Genomic DNA, 22,231 nt, shown 5'->3' on the forward strand with positions numbered 1-22,231 from the left:
GCCAGAGAGCAAACACGGCCAGGAAAGCACCATCTGACCCCCCTGCTGCAGTTCCCAGTGGCTCCAGTCAAAGAACAGAGATAAAATTCATTTACACCCCAAGAGCTCAAAGCGAAGGTGGAAACACCAAAAAAAAAAAAAAAAAATTTAAATTGGAGTTGGGTAGAAAATAAGGGTTTGATTTTGATCTGTAAAGCTGAAGGTTGGTTGTTCCTTCAGCTCAGGGCTGAATTAGGGCCTGTTTGGGCAGGACACAGCAGTTCTGCTGGAGGGCTCATGCTGGTATCTCAGAGAAGCAGAAGCCGGGGTGGAGTCAGGGTTTGGCTGCTGGTTGGGAGGGATTGGGGTCCCAGCAGCATCCTGGGCCCCCAGGCAGCATCTCCCACCCCTGTAGAGCTCTGCGCAGCCATGGGATGGTTTTTGGGGGGTTTTAAGCATCCAGCTCAAGTGGAAGTGCCCCTTTTCTGCTCCTCAGTGCCCAATCCCTCTGCTCTTGCCTGTTGGACACCCTGTGGTACCCAAACTGCCCCAGTTTGGGAAGGGTTTGAGCAGGAGCCAAGGGGTTCCCTTATTCCAGCCTTATCCCCTGTCTCCAGCAGCATTTCCCCTCCTTTTCCCAGAGACAAAACCAAATTTTGTCTCAGTTTCTCAGTTTTACAGAGAGAACCCCAGAAGTTCCTGCAGGCTTCTCCACGGACTAAATCGCTCAGAACAACCACAGAGCTGCAAACAAGTCTGAACTCCTGTTTGCTGTTTCTGTTTGGCAGGCCAGAACCATTTCATCAGCCTGTCCAAACTATCAATATGACCTTTGGCTTGGAGCTGACCTAGAACAATACAAGCCTAAGCCTGAGCCCTTCACCAAGCTCAGGATGGGCAGTGGGGACAGCGGCAGCTCCCACAGCCCCTCTGAGCCCTGATGTGGCTCCAGAGCAGGAATGAGGGGGTTAATTTTTGGGGTGATCAGTGCAGAGTAGAGGGAGCCCACACAGTTCAACCTCTCCCTGTAATTTTTGGGTTAATTCTAAAATAAAGCTCAGGCGCCAGCTGGAGCTTTCTAGGTCACAGCAAATGTGGTTAAAGCAGGGCTGAGCCAGCCAGGCGTGCTGCAGACTGTCAGCATTGCCTCTGCCACCCAATCCTCACCCTCATCTGAGCTGTGGGCTCAGCTCTGCCCCACAACCCCGATTTGGGCTTGGGAAGCACCACCAGCACCTGCCCCTGAACCAAAAGCACCCCAAATCCCAAAAGCACCCCAATCCCACAGAGCCGTGCTGAGTTTCCCCTGCCTCAGTTTCCCCATGCTGGTGGCACAGCAGTTTGGCCCCTGGTTTTGTGGTGCTCACCCCAGAGGGGCAGAGGGAGGTGGCCACGCTCTGGTTGGTGGCCAGGGGGCTCGAGGGGCAGTGCCAGGGCAGGGGGCTGTCACACAGTGACAGGGACAGCCAGCAAACACAGACACCCCCACGCTGTGTTTGCTCATTGGGAGGGGGGATTTCATCAGCAGCTGCTCTTGCTGGGGGAAAAAAATCAGAATAATAAATAAAACCCCGTGCCTGGTGTGTCCCCATCCTCCTGGGACAGGCCAGGGGCTATGCAGGAAAAAAAAAAAATCAGGAAAATAAATAAAACCCCACGCCTGTGTGCCCCCCCAGTCCTGGGACAGGCCAGGGGCTGTGCAGGATGGAACCAGCTGGGCTGGCTGGGGTTTATCCTGCTGTTAATGGCCCTGGAACGCTGCTCCTGCTCTGGTTACTGCACCTGGCCCTGCTGGGAACGCTGGATCAATGGCCCATTCATTCCTGAGCTGTCAGACCCTGCACTGAACAACCCCCAGCAGCAGATTTTGGCACAAAGCTGAGCAAAGCCACCCACCTGCCAGCTCCAGCCACTCCCCAAGGCTGAGTGTCCCCAGCCTGGGCTGGCAGGGATGTCCCCAGGGGCAGCACAGAATGGGAACAGAGTTTTGCACTGCCCAGCTCTTGGCTGCAGGCTCCAGGGCTGCATTTGTGCCATCTCATCCACCCAGGGCCAGAATGGGGATCAGCAGCAGGCACCTAAACCTGGTGTTTAATCCATGGTGAATGTTGAGAGATGCCCTGAGCCCAAACAGCCACGAGGAAAGGGCTCATCCCAGGCAGGGCCAGCACCTGGACCAAGGCTTAACATCTGGCTGGGCAGCACCTTCCCAAAGCAGCATCCCAAATTCAGTGCCCAGCACCTTCCCAAACCAGCATCCCAAATTCAGTGCCCAGCACTTTCTCAAACCAGCATCCCAAATTCAGTGCCCAGCACCTTCCCAAACCAGCATCCCAAATTCAGTGCCCATCACCTTCCCAAACCAGCATCCCAAATTCAGTGCCCAGCACTTTCTCAAACCAGCATCCCAAATTCAGTGCCCATCACCTTCCCAAACCAGCATCCCAAATTCAGTGCCCAGCACTTTCTCAAACCAGCATCCCAAATCCAGTGCCCAGCACCTTCCCAAAGCAGCATCCCAAATTCAGTGCCCAGCACTTTCTCAAACCAGCATCCCAAATCCAGTGCCCAGCACCTTCCCAAAGCAGCATCCCAAATTCAGTGCCCAGCACTTTCCCAAACCAGCATCCCAAATCCAGTGCCCAGCACCTTCCCAAAGCAGCATCCCAAGTTCAGTGCCCAGATCACATCCTGATCTTATGATAAAACCCCTCTGCTCACCGTACATCCCCTTCCAGCTGAACCTGGGAAAATGAAGCACTGGGGACTCCAAGGGTGGCAAAAATTAATGTTGTTAATTAAATGACATGGCAGCTCACAGGGACAGCACATCCCTGCTCAAGGTGAGGCCTCCTGAACACCTCAGGGGTTTTATAAGCAACTGTGCAGCTTTTTTATTGCTCTGGAACATGCTGCTGCCTGCAGGGCCAGGTGGATTGTGGAATATGATATCCAGGAGTGACTAAAAGCCATGGAAAATCAGCTTCTTTCCTTCACCCTGCAGGGTTCAGCTCGGAAAAGGAGTCACAGGGAAACTCCTACATGGGACAACTGCACGAGTGGCAGCTGCTCCAGGAATGAGAAGGAGCCTGGCAGCAACAGGAGGGATCTACTCCAAATTTTATAGGGTAAAAGCACTTACTGTTCATGCCAGGAATCAGGAAGGATCCATCCCTGGGAGCACCCATCTTCCCTGGATGGGCCAAGCCACCCCTGAACCAAGGGATTTTAGTGACAATGACCCTGACACCCCTGGCACATTAAAAACCATGGCTGGAAAAAAAACCTATCAGCAAAATTACACTTTATTTTGGGTTTTTTTTTTCTGTTGGGGAGTTTACTTTGATGAATTGTAACATAAAAAGGCCTGGAAAAACCACATGCAAAAGGGTTTCTAAGTAGCAGCTAAAGTTTCTATTCCAGCATTACAAGCTATTCCAAATGATTTCCAAATTCCCAGCTATAAACTATTCCATTAAACAAACAGTTTTATCTTTAAACCCCCCTCCACCCTACCCCAATTAGTGCAGTGCAAAGGAAAAAACCCAAGGAATTTACATATTATTTTCCAACTTATCCCATTGCAATTCCCAATGATCTTGAGACGACCTAAAATAATACATCCAATTTTCTCGCCATCATAAAAAAAAACATTTCCCTTTCTTATTCACAGATATATTTGTGGCAAATGGCTGAATAATTACTTACAAACAGAACAATCTCTCTTTTTTTAACAAGTTTCTTACACCAGTAAACACGAAGAGGGGGAGCTTTCTGGGGGAGGGGGTTTGGCAGGGCAGGCAGAGGGTGGGGGTCCCTTTGGGGTCCCTGGGACAGGGCTGTGCTCTCCCAAGGTGATGCCCTTACAAAATTGGCCATGTTAAAAAGGAAGGGCTGTAAGGCTTTGGGATGTGAGGAAGAACAGGAGCCACCAGGATTTTGTGTGTCCCACCCACCCAAAATGCCCCCTCAGCCCCTGCAATGGCAATGGGACCCTCTGCCCTGCACAGGGGCAGGGAATTGTCAGCTCCCTGCTGGCTGCTGCCCTCAAACCGAGCATGGAGGGGCTGGCTGGGAGGAGATAGCACCAAACAGTACCTTGGGAATGCCCTGAGCCCCCCTCTGTGTCCCTGTCACCTCCCCTCTGCCCTGGCCAGACCCCTTTGCAGCCACCTCACACCCCACGAGTGGGGCACTCCCAGAGCTCCAGCAGGAATGGGGAGCAAAGCAGGGGGGCTCTGGGCTTGTCATTGTGTAATTCCCAAGTCAGCATCATTCCCTTGTTCTTGAGAGATCCAAACTCTTTCATTTCTTATCCCAAGCACAATTCTGCTGCTCTGTTTGCAGACCCCCATGGCAGGGGCTGAGGGCAGCAGCACGGCTCACCCAGCCAGCACTGGCATCTCCCAGACTGGCAGCAGGGTCCCACAGCAGGAACCACCCCAAATGCCAGGGGAACAACAGCAGGGCATGGAAGCACCAGCTCAAAATGCCAGGTTTTCAGAGGGGCAGCTCCTGGGGCTCACACACAGGGAAGCTGTTCCCTGCCATGCTCCCACACGTGGCTTTTGTTTGTATTTGCACTTTGGGAAGGACAGAGGGTGCTCAGGACACAGTGGGAATGTCACAACACACGGACCTTTACTTGACAGCAGCAGCAGGAACAGCCTGTGGGAGGAAGAGGAAGAGTGGGGGGCAACGCTGCCAGCCCCCAAAAGTGCACACAGCTGGGAAGAGGAGATGCTTTCACAGCTCAGGGACAGGATTCAGGACTTGATAGCATAGCCCTTGTTCAGGTGGGTTCACCCTGAGCTCATGAGGTGGGAATTGTCACAGCTGCAAGGAAAATCAGGCTGGCCTGGGGAGGACAGACCCATGCACACATCCTCTGCATGTACCTGGCGCCTTGGTGGCCTCTGAAACCCTTGTGTGGAGAACATCTCCAGTCCTGCAATGCACTGGGACGTCCTGCTCACCAGTGGCACCAGTCTGCTCCCTGGGCACCCCCCTGCCTGCAGCAAGGCTGGTGGGACCGAGGTGACTGTGAACAAAATGGGCTCAGGGGTGCCAAAATGGCTTTGTCCCCTCCTGGCTGACCTGGAGCTCCACTTCCAATGGTCACAGCCCTCTCCAGGCGTCCCCACCCTGCCCCTCACCCTGGCCACAGCACAGTGCTGCCCATGGCTGCCAGGGCCACTGCCAAAATCCTGACCTGGGCAACCCCCTGAGTGCTGTGGCAGAGGGTCTGCACTGCCTCCTCAGGGCTCCCTCCCCTGGAACCCCCAAATTCTCACCCAGGCACAAACCCTCCAGCCTCAGCCTCCCTCCAGCATCCCCAGGGTGGCTTTTAGAAGCCCCTGCCACAGGAGGGGTGCAGTGCCCACGCCCTGCAGGGCACCCAGAGTCTCTGAGCTCTGTCCATCGGGGAGAGCGCGGCTCTCCAGTGGCGCCGTCCCACAGCCCAGCAATCTTCTGTACACGGAACAGGGGGCCAGGCTGGGGCAGCCTGCACGCAGGGGGGGTCCTGAGGGGCTGCAGGGACAGTCCTGGGAGGTGTCCAGCACGGGGACAGTGTGCTCAGGCTGCAGCTGCTGGCTCCGGGCGCTCGACGACTTCCAGCGGCCACGGCCGCGGTCACTGCACGCCCTCCTCCTCCACGTAGGTCGAGGGAAACCAGCCCACCTGTGGGGGGACAGGACAGGTGAGATGGCTGGGAAACTCAGGGGGAACAGCACAGAGCCTGCTGGAGCTCAAGGATTTGGAGAATTCAGGGTGGGGTTGTTGGGGTGTGCTGTGCAGGGCGAGGAGTTGGATGTAGCCACATTTCACAGAGAAAAACAAGGCACAATTCTTCCCAAGAATATTTCCAGGATTTCCTCAGAGAAAGGAAAAACAATTCTTATCTCATTTGCTGTGCCTGTGTTGTGCCAAAGTAGAATGCAACATGGAGATTATTTACCCAAAGTCATGGTGTTTTGTTTCCTTGGCCTATCAGGGCCAGGTGTGTGTGTGGGGACTGTTGGGTGACAGTCACAAGGTTCTGGGCAGTTGAGTGCTTGGCAGATTCAGTTTAGGTGTAATGTAATATAATATAGAATAATATAGTATAATAAAGTATGATAAAGTAATTAATTAGCCTTCTGATAAGATGGAGTCCTCCTTGTAATTCCTCTCCTTCATTGGGGGCAAAAATATCAATTATAGTTGGACACCATGATCCTTGTGGGGCCCTTCCAACTCTGGTTTTATAAGGGAGCTCCTGTCCTGTCACTGGAATTATTGCCCTGCCATCAAATGCTGTTGCCAGTCCTGGATGTGGCAGATCCTGATGGTGTGAGCCCTAATCACCTTAATTTGGGGTGGTGTGATCACCTTGGACACACTGCCTGCGAGGGATCAGGCAGGAAGAATCTGTCTCCAGTGCTACAGAATCTGTGGGATACCAGGCCAAGCCACCAGGCTGTTGAGCATTCCCCTTGCAGACATCCTCCATGGGTTTAGGGAAGATCAGACCCTCCCACCACATGCTCCCAACCTGGATATCACTGCCACTGCCACAAAGCACCAAATGGCTACACAGAGGTGACTCTCATGAGGTGACAACCCACCCAGAACCCAGGAAAGAGTGAGAGGACATGGGACACACCCCCTTCTGTCACTGTCATACTTTCTGGAAAAATCCCCTTGCCCGGGATTTTGCTCCTGGGAAGCTGAGAAGCCTCAGAGAAAAATGAAAACAATAATTATCTCATTTGCTTCTCCTGTGTTTTGCTGCTTTGGAATGTATTTTGAGATTGTTTACCAACAGGTGGTTGTTTCACTGGATTCTGGTGTGAATTGTTTTTAATTATTGGCCAATCAGTGCCAAGCCATGTCAAGACTCTGGAAGGAGTCACGACTTTCCATTATTATCTTTTTAGCTTTCTCTAAGTATCCTTTCTATATTCTTTAGTATGGTTTAGTATAGTCTTCTTTTATATAATATAGTATCTTAAAATAAGACACTATAATAATATAAAATATAATATAAACAATATAAAATCTTAAAATAAGATACTATAATATTAACAATATCTTAGAAAGTTAAATTAGCCTTCTCTGAGAACTGATGGAGTCAGATTCATCATTCCTCCCTCATCTGGGGAGCACAAGACCCTTCCCTTTGCCACCCTGACAGCAGGGAGGACACCCCACTGCAGGAGTTGCCCTGGAGGCACTCACCCTTCCGTTGGTCTCCCCCTTCCACCATCCCTGGTCCCCTCCAATCCTGCTGTAGATCTTCACCACGTCCCCCTCGCGCAGCGACAGCTCCCGCATGTCCCGCGCCGCGAAGTTGTACCGCGCCACGGCCGTGCCTATGACCCGGGGGGTGAACACTGCCAGGGGACAAAGCACAGCCTCAGCAGCGGCCCCGCGCTGGCTGAAGCCTGGGGAAAGCTTGCAGAGGTTCAACCTGGGTTTTTCACCGTGGTACTGAGAGGTGGAGCTGCTCAGAGGGAGGGGTGGCGTCACCCGAGGCTGCTTGGGTGGGGTGGTGGGGTTGAACTGGGCTCCTGATGGGTTTGAAGGGTTCTGTGGGCTTGGGAAGCTCCTCTCCGGTGGGGATCACTGGGGTGAAGGGCACTTTTGGGAGGTGGTAAAAGGAAGGATTTCAGAGGATTACACAACCATTAACAAATCATGGGGAAATCCTGTTCAGCTCTCAGTGTGAGCTCTGGGAGACTGCCTCATGGAGCTGCCACCTCCCAGCACCTGATGGAACCACTTTGTGAATCAACTTGGATTTAAGCTACCTCAAAACCAGAGTTACTGGGAATGGACTCTCCTAGAGGTGTTGAGTGAATCCTGTGTGCTCTGCCATGAGGAGGAACCAGCTCCTAACCTGGAACCTCCCTGCTCCTGTCCCTTGGTCCCATTAGAGACCAAATGGTGCCAAACCTGACACTGAGCAGCACCTTGGGATGAGGAGATGACCCCAGGAGCCATCCCAGGAGCTGAGCTGCACCAGCAGCCCCAGGGATCTCCATCGCTTCAGGAAAGGGATGCTCAGGGGAAGCACAAGGAGGGAAAAGGCAGGGACAGCACTCAGCATTCCTGCCCCAAGGTCTGGGCACAGGGAAAAAAGGCTGGAGAACCACAGTGGAGGGATGGGATGGGCAGAGGAGGAGAAAAATGCACATCCTCTGAAGTTCACAAAAAAACTCCCAAAAAAACATCCTTAGGGGATGCTGTACTTCACTCCCCTCTTTCTCCCAGGATTTCCAAGGGTTAATTTCAACTGTAAAAGTGTGCAAACCAAGGTTGAACAAAGTTTGAGGGAAAGCTTTGCCCAGGTTTTCAGCTCTTGGGGTGGAAGGAGATGAGGATGATGATGGTGTTGGACAAACATTGTGCAACCACTGGAGGGTTTGTCCATCCTGGCCAGGCAGCCAGGCTGGAGGATGGACAGAAATCATGGCAGCTTTGAGCTCTGTCACCAGGAGCTTGCTCAGAGCCCCTTGCTACGCAGAAAACTTTCAACGCAGTTAGAGAATCTCAAAATCCCACATTTGTGCTTGAAAAATTCAGTGCTCTTCCCAACCACAGCACCAAGGAAGGCACACGTGGCTTTGCTGGTTGATTTTCTCTGTCGAGACTGAAAGATAAAAACTCCAATGGGAAGAAACTCTGGCAGGATTTTGCTCTGATCCCATCAGGAAGGAGGATGACAGCCTGGAAAGGATGACCCTGCACTCCCTGTGGGGACACTGAGCCCCAAACCACACCTGAGAGCACAGGTGTGACACTGTCCCCTCAGCAAGGGGCTCCTGGGCAGCCCCAGACAGCAGAGCTCAAACCCTGGATGTTCTCCTGGAGCACAAGGAGGGGCAGGCTGGGACAGGGTGAGATGCTGATGCTCAGGGTGACACACATGGGATAAGAGGTGGAGCTTGAAGTTCATCATGAGATCCCAAAGTGCTACATCCACTTTTTTTTGGGGGGGGGGTTAATTTTAGCCCCTTTTCTCAAACAGCAACAAGTCCATCTCCTCCCTGCCTTCATTTTGGGGAGTGCATTTTGCTGCCAACCAAGCCAGGGTTAATTAAGCTAATTAACTGATTTCCCAGGGCAGCACTGGGGACCCCCTGAACTGCCTGTGGGGATGGAGGGACAGGGGGGACCCCAGAGGTCCCACTGGTGATGGCTTTCAAGCTGGGGATGGTGGCAGGGCTCTCCAGCAGGGAGAGGCACTGGTACCTGACCAGAAGGGACTGGAGGAGCTCTGAGAAGAAAAGTTGAGGCCCTGAGGACTGAGAAAAGAAAAGTTGTAGGAAGCGCAGGAGGCTGCAAAGAGGTTAGAGAGAAACAGAAAGAGGCAGAACACGCATTAAAAAGGAAATTAAAATAAAATATTATAAGGCACAATGCTTTAAAAGCTGATGGAGGGATACAGGGCAAAGCATGCAGAGGGTCTTGTGCAGGGGCTCCAGGCTGGGACAGCTGAGAAAAGGTCTGGCCACAGCCCCACAGCCACTGGGGGCTCAAAATTCATCCTAAGGTTGTATTTAATGCAAAAAGGTACTTAACCAACTTTTAAAACCTGTCTTACTTTGATATTCTTTTCTAAATATACCAGGGAGAGAAATATTTAGAAGATATTTTTCCCCACAAAGCAGTGGGGAAAAGTTCTGCACTCAGGCCTTTGGATAAAACAACATCTTGCATTATTGCACTTTTTTCTTCCCATTTATTTTGATTTTTCCTTTCTTTTTCTTTTAGACAGACTTACCCTTTCACCCATCACCTCCATTAAAGGAGTCTCACTGGGATTCAAACCACCACAAGTGACACTGGAACCAGATCCATTAAAACACAAAAATCTCACGTGGGTGGGAGAGACAGGATAAATCCCGCATCACATCCCTGCTCCCAACCAGAGGATGGGCAAACAACAGGGTGGAGAACCACAGGAGAGGAACCAGCCTGTCCCAGCAAAAACTGTCCCTTCAGAGAGCCCCAGCTTGGCCAGACCCCATCACCTCCAGTGAGACCCATCCTGAAATGCCACCAGCCCTGAAGGACTTATCTGCAAACTGAGCAGCTCAAACCCTACAGAGAAGCTGTCAATTCCTTCACCCACTGCTCCTAGAGCTGGCAGGAAGGGAGGGACAGGTTTTCCATGAGAGCCAAGGGTGTTACCTGGGGAGCGGGTGAAGGTCCTGGAGGTAGAGCGCTCCCGCGATTTGTAGGGGTATTTCAGAGTCGTGTCCAGCTGCTTGAAGCTCTCCTTCAGAGAGTGGCTCTGGTAGTACTCAACCAGCTCCTGGGGAGGAAAGAGAGGCACCTGGCTGTCTCTGCCACCCCCTTGTAGCAGACACAGAGCTACAAAAGGGAACAGAAACCCACCAGCAAGCTCTCGAACTTCTTGGCTTCCGTGATGTGGATCCAGTTGTCCTTCTCCACCACCTTGATGTGCTTCACCTCCTCGTTGAACCTGCCAATGACAGCAAAGGCACTCAAAAACAACACAGCCACGTGCTCCAGCTCTGGCTCATCCTCTGTGGGTGAGAAATGTTGAATTATTGAGTTCCTAAGTGGGGAATTACTCACTTAATACTGATGGCAAAGCGCTCAGCCTCGGCCGGCCGCTCCCGGATCAGGTAGGTGCCACTGACGTGGGTCTTGAGCAGGTTGTCTGTCTGGTGCCTCTCCATGTTCCCTGCAAACCTGAGCCCAGAGGTTAATTAGTCCATTTAATTCATTAAACGAACTTGTATCTTTGAACAGGCACGTTTTTAGATAAAAAGAGACATCTTTTTAAAGGCATGAAGGATAGAAGGCAGGTGGAACAACATTTGAAAAATCCTGAGCAGGAAGGGAAGTGCCCTGAGATATACAAGAAGCTGCTGAGCCATGAAGCACACACAGAGAGTGGCCTCTTCCCTTTGAAGTACCTGACACCTGGAAAAACCCACTAATTGAGAATCAGCCTCCAGGTTAATGAGGCCTCAGCAAGAGCTGGAAGAGCAGGGCTAATTTATATCCATGAATTCATAAACCTGGCTGGAGCTGGAGAGAAGGAGCAGCAGGCAAGCCAAGCACAGCCTCTCCTGCCAAGGCAGGCGTTGCCTCCTCCCTCCCACAATCACTTTCTGGGCACAGAAAATGGGAAGAGAAACCAACATCTCCCTTTTTGCCTCCTCACCAGTGAAGAAATCCCCATAGCTGCTGCCAGGACTTTCAACACCCCCCAACCACCACCGTGGCAGCTCCATGGCCACAGAGCAAGCTGGATGCAGAGCTCTGCATGAGGAATTCCTTGCTGGGGCGGATTCTTGAGCCAGCAGCACCCAAAAGGCCAGGCTGGGCTGTGTCTGTGCCCACTCACCAGGGGTAGGCCGTGTAGTCGATCTCCCGCGAGGCCGGCCGGCTGTTGGGGGGCTGCAAATGGAGAATTTGTTCATTAGTGCAGAGCCAGCAGCTCCTCAGGCTGTGCAGCACGTGTGGGATGCTGCTCTCCACGGGAGCCTTCCCTCTGCCAAGCCATTCCCAGATTCTGGGCTTGGGCAGAGGAGGGCAGTGTTGTAGCTGAGCATTTCCCTCCCTGCTCCCAGCTGTGTTTGTTCATTTACCTGAGTGGTTTTTAATTGGGAAGCAGCTGACAACATTACAGCAAGCAGCTAAAAGCAATTAAAACAAACCAAATGCAGTTTTGCTGCACTGGGCCTGCTCTCCAGCACTCTGCTCCTGGGTCAGAGAAGGAACAGACCTGGAAATGATGATGCCAAGCCCAGCCTTGGGAACAGGGCTGCATGCACCATGGCAGGAGAGATCCACCTCCACTGTGAGGCAGAGGCCTGGCTGAAGGCCCAGGGAAGGGCTGAGGCCTTGAGGGGAAGGCTGAGAAGAGTGACAGGGACAATCCCACACAGCTGGCAGTGCCAGCTCCATCCCTGTCTGGCACTTACCCTGGCATCCACGGGGCAGGGCTTCACTGAGGAGCTGGGGAAATAACCCGACTTCTTGGTCTGCAGCAGCCTCCCCTGCAAGGCCAAGCTGGGCATCAGGCTGGGGACGGGCCCCAAAGTGCCTCCCAACCCCAGCACACCCCTGCACCAGGAAAGCCCCAGAATCAAAGGGATAATGTGGAAATCACTGGTTTAGGAGTTTCACCCTCACCTCCCACCACGGCGAGTCGGGGTCCCCCCTCAGCAGCTCCATCACGTCCCCAATCTGAAAGGTCAGCACTGGCTTCCCAGGAGGGGCTGGGTTCCCATGGTAATTCTGAACAGCCACCATTTTAGGACCTGGCAGAGAAGAACAACAGTTTCACAACCTTGTCCCAGCTGAAAAGAACCCAAAGAGAATCCCCACTCCTGAACTGCTCTCCCCATCCCTGACAGAGCACAGCAGGCAGGATTGAGGGGCAGGAAACATGAAAGCAGAAAGGAATGGTGTCCACAGTGAGTGTTCCTGGCTCCTGCAGTTACATGCATGATTGAGTTCCCTGAGCAAAAACAAACCCAGGGGGGACCCAGCCAAGCTGCAGCTCCAGCTCCCAGCCCTGCACCTGGATCTGAGCCTCACCAAGGAGCTCAAACCCAGCAGAGGAGTGGGAAATCAAGGAGAGGAGCCCTTGCCAGGCAATGCCTGGCCAGCAGTGACCCCACAATTGCAAAAGGGAGCAGTGAACACTCAGCTAGCCCTGAAAATCAGCTGGACCTGGGACTCAGAACGCCCCTGAAGCTCCCAGGCAAAGTCCACTTGTCTCGCCAACAACTGCACATTAAATAAACCTCCCCCACTGCACCAAACCCACAGTGTTTATCCTCAAAATGCCTCCCCACCTCTGCCTCTCCCCTCCCAGCAAGAGCACTCTGTGCTTGTTTTGTTGGCTTTTGTTGTTTTTTTTCTCCTAACCACAAATTTGATTCAGGTTTCTTTTTGCCAGGCTTGGCTTTCCTTCCATCAGAAACAGCACAAAAACAAATTGTTCTTCTCCTTTGAGCCACAGCAGGGGCAGGGCAGGACCAGAGCTCTGTCCAGGCAAGTTTTAAACACAGGAAGATAAAAAGTTCTTGCAGGAACCTTTGTGACTGGTGGCACATCAGAGCACACTGGACGTGCCAGCAGGAGGATGCTGCCCGTCAAATCTCCCTGCAAGGACATGCCTGCTCTGCCCTGGAGGTTGGTTTGGCACCAGGATGTTGTGCCAGGCTCTCCTGGGTGTGAGGGGCAGCAGCTTTGCTGGCCAAGGGGCACGAGGACACCAAAGAAATTGTGGGGCAGCAGGGATAGAGAGACCCCAGTGCCCCATGGCTGGCCATGAGGGGGCACAGGACCCTCTGCAGGCACTAAAGCTCTCTGCTGGCTTTGGAAGGAGCCTCCCCCTCTCCCACACACCCAGTGTGGGGGGTTCCTGCAGCCACAACCTGTCCCTGCCCTCTGTCCCACAGCAATGCCCTTACCAGGTCCTGCACCCACTGAATCCTGCAAAGAAAGAGGAAAAAAACTCAATGAGGACACACCAGCCTCAGGTCTCCCCACCAGCACCCACCTGATGCCTTTGGGATGAGAAAAATCCCTCCCCAAATCTCCCTGGTACCCCCCCCAGCCCATGGTGCTCACCCCAGCTGAGTGCTGGCACCTCCTGAGGGCTCTGGGGCTGCTTAAACTGGGCCAGTTCTGGGCTGGAGAGGAGGCCACTGGTCCCAGTCCTGTCCCAGTTGTCCACAGTCCCATCCCACTGGTCCCAGTCCTGTCCCAGTTGTCCACAGTCCCATCCCACTGGTCCCAGTCCTGTCCCAGTTGTCCACAGTCCCATCCCACTGGTCCCAGTCCTGTCCCACTGGCCCCAGCCCTGTCCCACTGGCCCCAGTCCTGTCCCAGTTGGCCCCAGTCCTGTCCCACAGGTGAGACCCCTCTGAGCCAGGGCTGGCTCTTCCCATGAGCTGGACAGGGACCCAGGGGTGAGGAAAGGCCAAAGCACGTACCTGGTCTGCTGAAGAACCTGCAAGAGAAATGGAGGGTAAGGGGTTAATTTCACAGGAACAAACCCCATTTTCTGCTTCTCCTGATGCTCTGAGTGTCACAGAGCAGCACCAGGGGGTGAAGCTGAAGGCCAAAGCAGAGTTGGGGACACTTGGGTCGCTGCTCTGCTCTGGGAGGGACTGAACCAGACAGGGCCATTCCCTCATTGCCACCAAGTTCTGCAGTTCTGTTCCTTCCTCCCTCCATTCCTCACCCAAAATCTTTCCAAAGCCCCCCTGTGACCCTTCCTGGAGCATCACCATGGTTGTGCCCTGGTTGGGCACAGGGGAGTCCCAGCTTGGCCCAGTTCAGAGCAAGGACACAAATTTCTGCTGTTTGGGGTCCAGAGAGGAGCTCTCTGTCCATCAGAAATGCTCTGCCTGCTGCAGACCCTCCTGCTTTCCCTGGTAAATGATGAAGAACTGATCAAGATGAGCTTCATCAGTTCATCTTCATCAACTGGTGAAGAACTTCTCTCTTCAATTCCCACCCACAAGAGCTGGAGATCCCACCCTGCACAGAGCTGCTGGGATTCCCTGCCATCCATGGGATTAACTCTTTGTTTTGGAGAATTTTGGCTGCTTTGTTTGTATTTTAAACCACCAACCAATGTGAATTACAGCCCTGGCAGGTGGGCTGGGAGCATCCTTGTGTTCTTTTATGCATTAATAAACATCATTGCTTGATAAAGTGAATTTCTCAGATCATTCAATGAGCTGCTCATGAAATTACTCACCCATCTTGCAGGGAGGAATAATCTCCAAGCACTCCTTGTGAGCACCTGCTCCACATTTGGGGCAAAGATAGCCCTGGTAGAAAGTTCCTCTGTGCCACCAAAAAAAATAAATTTAAAAAGTCAGAAAATCCTAATCCAGCCTCAGCTTTGGGATTTTTCTTTCTGTGTTTTACTGCAGAAGGTTGCTGCTCACCTCAGGAACATCCTGCAGGCTTTGCAGTTGGTTGTCTTTTCGAATGTGTACATCTGGAAGTTGTGGTGATTTGCATTGGCTTTCTCTGGCTTGATGTTGGACCTGAGGGAAAGGACCTGGGGGTTATCAGCCTGTGGCATTGCAGTCACAGCCTGGACACCACGCAGACATCAAATCCAGTGTGGGAGGAGATCAGGGCTTGGTTGTGGAGAGGATTTTGCCCATTACCTTCTCCTGGGACAGGAGTCATGGGTTTTGTTTGAGTTAACCATCAAGCCAAGCCCTGCTGTGCTCAGGACCAGGTCCTGCAGCACCACCCTCCCTCCCCACCCTGCTCCTGCTCCAGGGTCTGGTGTCCTTCCAGAGAACCACAGAAAGCTCTGGGTTGGACATTTAAAATCATCCTATCCCATTCCATTATCCCAGGTCACTGCAAGCCCTGTCCAACCTGGCCTTGGGCACTGCCAGGGATCCAGGGGCACCCACAGCTGCTCTGGGCACCTGTGCCAGGGCCTGCCCACCCTCTGGGGAAGTGAAGGAAGAAATTGGGAAGGATTCCTGCCCAATATCCCATCTCAATGTCAGAAATGCTTTGCTGGGGATGCTCAGAGAACAGTTCCAAGCTCCATCCAGCCCCTATGAGCTTCCCCAGCCAGAGCTGCTCTGCAGTGCCCTGATGGCCCAAAACACTTTTAGACACTTTCCCCCCACTCCTGGCGACTGCACCCAGGGCTAGAGCAGCCACCCATGCTCACATGGCCATTTCAAACTGCTCCATCCACTTCCTCTTCATCTCCTCAGTCTTGCAGAAGAACTGGAAGCCCTGTTTCCCCTGCAGGTGGATCAGGTAGAAGCCGTAGGACCACTGCAAGAGGAAAAGAGATCTGATCTCCCAGCAGAACACACCACAGCTCCACTCACACAGCTCAGGCACTGCTCTGAGTGCCTGTCCCTGCCCCCTGAGCTGAGCCATGGCCAGGGACAGCAGGAGGAGGAAGCAGAGCTCCCTGTTTCTCTAACACATCCCAGTTAATGACGCCTGCAGCGCTTTGGGCGCTGTGCACTTGGAGCAGGCAGCATTTCATGGTGGCAGATGAGAGAAAACCCAGATTCTTCTGCTCCACTGGATCCTCCCCAGCCATTCTGTCTGGGGCTGACAGCAAGTGACAGCCCAGGAGGAGCATCTGAGCTGCCCAGTGCACATATGCTCAGCCCGTCTCACACAAACACACCACAGCCACAGGGGTGCTCTGCTTACCATTTTTCCATGGGACTAGAAAGCATAGGAGAGCAAAGTGGAGAGAGATTTCATTAAAACACAAAGCCAGGAGAGCAAAGTGGAGAGAGATTTCATTAAAACACAAAGCCAGCAGCATTGCCTCAGCAGCTCTTGGCTGTTCTCACCCCCAGTGTCCCTTATCCCACCTGCTCTCCCCATGGCATGGGAGTGCATTCAGCTAAAGGGGCTCAGTGAAAGCAAAAACTGGGAGGTTTTTCCTCCATGGCTGCAGAGTGAGCATCAAAGCATAGGGAAATGATGTTCCTTCAGTGCTTTGAGTGCCAGTTTTGGCAGCCTGGTGTGCAGAGCTGCCTTTCCAGGCTCCTCCGCCCTGCAGCTTGTGGGAGAAAGAACATCGTGGACCTTCCCTCCCTCCTCCCTGCCCTCCTCTCCTGCCCATCTGATGTTTGCTCCCTGACACTGGGCCAGAAAGCAGAGAGCAGCTTCCTCCCTCCTAACTCCAACCATCCCAGCCTCCTCAGGGCTGCTCTGCCAGGACACAGGTCAAGGATCCAGCCCAGCCCCACATTAATAAACATTTCCCAACTCTATTTAAGGCTGCCTTGAAAGCTGAGCATTTATTTTCCAGCTTTTTTTCCTCTTTTAAAAGGCTAATGGGAACATACTACCCTGAAACAGCTCCAAAATGGTCTCCAGAGCTAATCCTTAGTCCACCTACCTTCTTAATGTCCTTGTTATTCATGGGGTCATCAGTCATCTTGTGGAAGAGCAGCTCAATAATTTCCTTCAGCTCATAATTGTATCCTTTCCTCTTGCAGACGATCACCACTTTATCAAATAAAAATAAATACCTGCCCAAAGCAAGCAAATAAACCAGCAAGCCAGTCAAACACATCATTAAAAAATCCAAGGGGAAAGATTTGTAAAGTTCTGAGGAGCTCCCCAGCTCAGCGTTCAGTGTCTGTGTCCTGCTGTGATTTCACACTGATGCTGGGCTATGGCAGTGAAATCCCAGGCAGTAATAAAAGAAATGAGCTCAAAGGGAGTCATTAGATGAGGGCATGTTTGGGGACACTGGGGACAGGGGCCACTCACTCACCTGTCCTGCTTGGTGTGGTTCACTATGGAGCGCACCTTGAGCTCCCCGTCGATCTTCGGCCTCCCAAACTCCTCCAGCTTCACTTGCTGCAGGAGCAAAGCAGGGCTCAGGGCCTGGAACGCTGCCCTGGGCAGGGGGGAGCCCAGAGCTGGCTGGATTCACCCCCCAGCCCTGCCCAAGCCCCTGGGAGCAGCAGCACCCCCAGCCAGGGGAGGGAGGATGCTGCAAGGGGAGCCTGGCCATGAGAACAGCACCCCAGGAACCCCCAGAGCTCCAGCACTGGCACCCAGGACAAGGCCCAGCACTCTAAGCATTTTTACAAACCCCTCCCCACCTGCAATCAGCTATTTTTCAGGGGTTTCCACAATAATTTAGGATTTTGTCTCTGTTAAATAGCCATCAATTAAAAGTTCATTGTTTCCAAATGAAGCCAAACCCAGCACCCCTCCAGGTCTGCTGAGGCACAGCACCCCATGAACCCCCAGAGTTCCAGCACTGGCACCCAGGACAAGGCCCAGCACTCTAAGCATTTTTACAAGCCCCTCCCCACCTGCAATAAGCTATTTTTCCGAGGTTTCCATAATAATTAAGGATTTTGTCTCTGTTAAATAGCCATCAGTTAAAAGTTCATTGTTTCCAAATGAAGTCAAGGCTTAAAGCCCCCAAACCCAGCTCCCCTCCAGGTCTGCTGAGGCACATTAACAGGGCTGAGTGTTTGACACCTCTGCAGTTTGGAGGATGAGTTCTCCTTAAAATACCTGGTTGAAATTTTTGGGGATTCGGTGCCTCTTTACATGAGCCCTTCTCCTCCCCTTTCAGTTAACCTCTGTCCTCTTAAAATCAAAAGAAAAGCTGTTTTTAAACAGAAGCCAGACAGGCATCTTGAGGAACTTCTGTGTCCTCCCTACACTGATAATGTGAGAAAAAGCTGAAGAAACATTTTTAGTGTAACACCAGCAAGAGAAGCCACCCTCCAACCCAGTCAAAGCTGGATAGAGCATCTACTTCAGGACCATCAGCAAATCATGAGAGTCTGAACACATGGGGATCTTTCAGCACATCAGAACAAGTAGTAATTGCAAAAAAACCCCAAATACATAATAATAAACAAATTAATTAATAATAATCAATTAATTAATTAATAATAATAAAATTAAACTGGGTTCAAGAGGAACCTTACCAGGTTTTCTATAGAGCTCTGAAATTCACTTATTTTCTTCAAAGTCTCTTTGTCCCTCTTGACTTCATTGATGTACATGGCCAAGTCCTTTACAAAAAAAAAGGGTGAATAGTGATTTTTACTTTACCCAGGAGAACAAACATGAGCCTGGCTCCCCGAATCCCTCAGGAATGTGAGCAGGACCCCACTGCAGCCTGGGACAGAGGCAGGCAGGTGCTGCAATGTTTTCCATTTCCCAGAAGATGGCAATGCATGAATCCATGGCAATGCAGGAATCCATGGCAGCACAGCGACCCCAAACCCCAAATTTTCATCCATCAAAGAGAAGGAACCATCCCTTCCACTGGAACAACTTCTTGCACCTTTCAGAGTGGATTTGCTGTGCCTGTTTGCTTCTTATCTGCTCCCTCCTTGACCTCAACAACAGCTCTTGTCAGCTTGGATTAAATCTGAGCAGGGAATTTTTTAAGACATCCCCCCCAGGTCAGACCTGGCTCAGCTCCCCAACACAAGGAGGGTTAATCACATCCCATAATCACAGATCTACGTGACAATACTTGTAACATCACCAGGCCAAGGGCTGGCAGGGATGGTGATGAGAAATGACACAACCAAAAAGATTCTGAAGCAGGGAAACACAATCCCAGCATCAACCAGGACTTGAAACAACAACCTGCAAATGTTGGCTCTGGAATTTCACTGGGAACTCAGTCCTGCATTCTCAAGGCAGAGGATTGGTACCAAACCAAACCCCACTACAAATTATTTTTTTTTTGTGCCCTTTCCTTGCAGAACCAACTATTCCAGCAAAATAAAAGGGAGCTGAATCCCTTTGGGAATGTCACTGCATCCACCCCAGACAGCAGCAATGTCTGCTGCCTGCCAGCACAGCAGACAGAAAGGCTGGACTTGTGATGAAAGACATCATTTGGAAGTTAAGCCTTGGTTTACAGATCAATTAAAACCCCACTGAATGGCTCCCAAACCCCCCGAGCCCAGCGCGGTCGGAACTGCTCCCACACTCTCCTGGTGATGGGGAGGAGGAGAGAGAAACCTCCCTGATGCTTATCAACATCTGCTTATCAACATCTTCCTGCAGCAAATGCTGAGTGTGCAGCAGAGCCAGAGCAAACACACATTTATTTTTCAGCAGTGCTGCTGGGTGATGAGGCCACGAGTGGGGTTTAGCTGCTGTCACCAGGCCCAGCGTTCATCTGAGGCCACGGCAGCAGGCTGGGAATGCAACGTCCTTGAAAACACCTCAGCTCCACAGAGAGCCCCAGAGCAGCCCTGCATCCCTGGGCTGGCAGCAGAATGGCTGGAAAGGTCACCCAGCTTATGTAAGGGCCAGGAAATGCAGCCCTGTTACAAAAGCTGCAGCCCAGGGGTGGAAAACAAAGTGACCACAAGCACAGGGATGGACCCTGAGGTGCTCCCCAGAGCTTCTGCTGACAATGGATCTGCTGTGAGTGTGTGTGTGGGGAGACATAACCCAGCCAGAAAACGTTTGGATCATTCTACAATTTGATTTTTTTGTTGTTGTTGTTGCTGATGGTTTTTCTGAGATTTTGGGGGCTCCAGCTTGTTGCAGACATCTTTTATGAAAAATCCTTTCCTTAGGATTTTTCCTCCTGAGAAGCTGGGAGGCCTCAGGAACAAAATGTAAACAATGGTTATCTGCTGCTGTGGAATGCAACAGGTGCATCTGGGATTGGTCTCATGGGGTTGTTTCTAATTAATGGCCAATCACAGTCAGCTGGCTCGGACTCTGTGTCCAAGACACAAACCTTTGTTATCATTCCTTTCTATTCTTAGCTTAGCCAGCCTTCTGATGAGACCTTTTCTTCTATTCTTTTAGTATAGTTTTAATGTAATGTATATCATAAAATAATAAATCAAGCCTTCTGAAACATGGAGTCAACATTCTCATCTCTTCCCTCATCCAAGAACCCCTGAACACCGACACAACAGCTAAAAGCTGAAAAAAAACCAACTTGAAGCAAAGTGCTGATGTCAAAAGTCATCAATTGTTGAAAACACATCTTCCCTTTAATAAAATAAATTTAAAAAAAAAGGTGGATGAAGGATTCCCACCCAGCACCTGGCTACCAGCACCCAGGGAAGGCTCCCGTGGCTGCCACACTCCCTGACTCGCTGATTCCTCTGGAGCTCCTCCAAATCCCTCCCAGCAGAAACAAAAGCCAGATCTGGCACAGCCTCTGCACATACAGCAGCAACCAGGGAAAAGTCCTGGCTTGTCAACAAACCCCAGCTCCCCCTCTGCCCCAGGGGGGACAAGGGATCTGCTGGGAGGCCACCACACCAAGTGACAGCCAATGCACACGGGTGTGGCCAGGAGCAGACCTTGCCTTCCCTTCAGCTGCTCCTGGATGGATTTTCCATCCAAAATTTTGTTCCACAGAGCAGAGGGATGCTGAGCTCTGCTGCAGCCCAAAGCCAGCACAGCCCCCTCCTGTACCTGCATTGCCTCCAGAGCCTCCTTCAGCTGCTGCTTCTCTGGCCTGTCTGAGGAATGGCTGAGCAGCTCCTGAAATAAAAATAAAATAATTAATAAAAATAATAAAATAATAAAAATAATAAAATAAAATAAAAATAAATAATAACATAATAAAATAAAAATAATAATAAAAATAAAATATTTTAAAATGTAATTATATATATAGAAATATAATATAAAAATAATAAAAATAATAAAAAATAGAATAAATAAATAATAATAAAATATTTTAAAATGTAATTATATATATAGAAATAAAATAAAAATAATAAAAATAATTAAATTAAAATAATAAAAGTAAAATTAAAAAGATATAACAATATAATATATATATATAAATAAAATTTTAAACATATAAAATATTTTAAAATATAATATATAGAAATATAATATAAAAATAAAAATAAAAAACTAATTAAAATAATAAATAATGAATAATGAAATATTAAATAATAAAATATAAATATAAATTAACAAAAATAAATAATAAAAGTAAATATAAATTAATAAAAGAAAGAGTTTGGATGTGCTAGGAAAGGTGCCCAGACCCTGCTTGCACCGGACAGGGTTTGCCTGAGTGTTGGCAGGGTGGTGACAGGGATGTCAGGGTGGCTGCAGGCATTCCAAGGGTGACTGGAGGCATGCCAGGGAGGTGCCAGGAATGCCAGGGATGCCTGGGTGACAGCAGGAATGCCAGGGAGGTGCCAGGGATGCAGGGATGCCCAAGCTGTGGCTGCAGGACAGGGAACACACCATGGGCTGGTGCTTGAGAGATCTGTTACATGGAGCTGTCTGGAGGAATTTCACACATAATCAGATTATATGCAAGCTTATTTTATATTCATTAAGTGCCTCTCGTGGGTAGCAAGTGCAGAATTACCCTGGGTCATTGTACTTCAGGAGACAGCACAAATATTATGTCGTGTTAAGTAGCTCTAGTAATTATTTTATTTGAAGGGGTATAAAGATCCCAACCCTTGCTCTGCATTTGGCAATGATTCACCCTCCACTGACAGAGGTGAAAGATGCTACAGCAGAGAGAGACGTGCCAGTGCTGAAAAACTTACTTTCAACAGGAGGTGATACTTCAAAACCCTTTGCATTGGAACCACCAGCAGGTCTTGCAATTTGAATTTCCCATCCTGGACCTTTAGTGTGCATTCCTAGGAAGGAGATCAATAAATAAGCAGTGAGAAAACAACAGCTTCACATCTAAAATAATGTTTTCAGAGACTAAAAGAAGTCTCTGAAGTCTTGAGAATGTTTGTTTGGCTCC

The 22,231-nt window shown here is 50.7% G+C and overlaps 1 protein-coding gene across 3 annotated transcripts in view; it reads right to left on the reverse strand.

The window, feature by feature from the left end:
- Positions 1–3,266: 3,266 nt before the first annotated feature.
- Positions 3,267–22,231, reverse strand: part of VAV2 (vav guanine nucleotide exchange factor 2) — a 120,443-nt gene continuing 101,478 nt past the window's right edge. For 2 of the 3 annotated variants that reach the window (XM_063175026.1, XM_063175024.1), the window contains exons 10-28: positions 22,023–22,118; positions 20,917–20,985; positions 18,438–18,524; positions 17,258–17,343; positions 16,877–17,009; positions 15,674–15,783; positions 14,919–15,020; positions 14,726–14,814; positions 13,953–13,969; positions 13,428–13,449; positions 12,139–12,266; positions 11,928–12,002; positions 11,348–11,400; positions 10,570–10,686; positions 10,366–10,453; positions 10,159–10,282; positions 9,217–9,303; positions 7,201–7,355; positions 3,267–5,661 (exon numbers count right to left, since the gene is read on the reverse strand). In XM_063175026.1, the coding sequence (XP_063031096.1) occupies positions 5,614–5,661; positions 7,201–7,355; positions 9,217–9,303; positions 10,159–10,282; positions 10,366–10,453; positions 10,570–10,686; positions 11,348–11,400; positions 11,928–12,002; positions 12,139–12,266; positions 13,428–13,449; positions 13,953–13,969; positions 14,726–14,814; positions 14,919–15,020; positions 15,674–15,783; positions 16,877–17,009; positions 17,258–17,343; positions 18,438–18,524; positions 20,917–20,985; positions 22,023–22,118 (1,686 nt within the window). In that variant the 3' untranslated portion in view covers positions 3,267–5,613. The remainder of the gene's footprint in view (positions 5,662–7,200; positions 7,356–9,216; positions 9,304–10,158; positions 10,283–10,365; positions 10,454–10,569; positions 10,687–11,347; positions 11,401–11,927; positions 12,003–12,138; positions 12,267–13,427; positions 13,450–13,952; positions 13,970–14,725; positions 14,815–14,918; positions 15,021–15,673; positions 15,784–16,876; positions 17,010–17,257; positions 17,344–18,437; positions 18,525–20,916; positions 20,986–22,022; positions 22,119–22,231) is intronic. The other variant, XM_063175027.1, reaches the window with a different exon arrangement.

The sequence above is a fragment of the Melospiza melodia genome, chromosome 22, assembly GCF_035770615.1.
Source record: "Melospiza melodia melodia isolate bMelMel2 chromosome 22, bMelMel2.pri, whole genome shotgun sequence".
NCBI classification, from domain to species: domain Eukaryota; kingdom Metazoa; phylum Chordata; class Aves; order Passeriformes; family Passerellidae; genus Melospiza; species Melospiza melodia.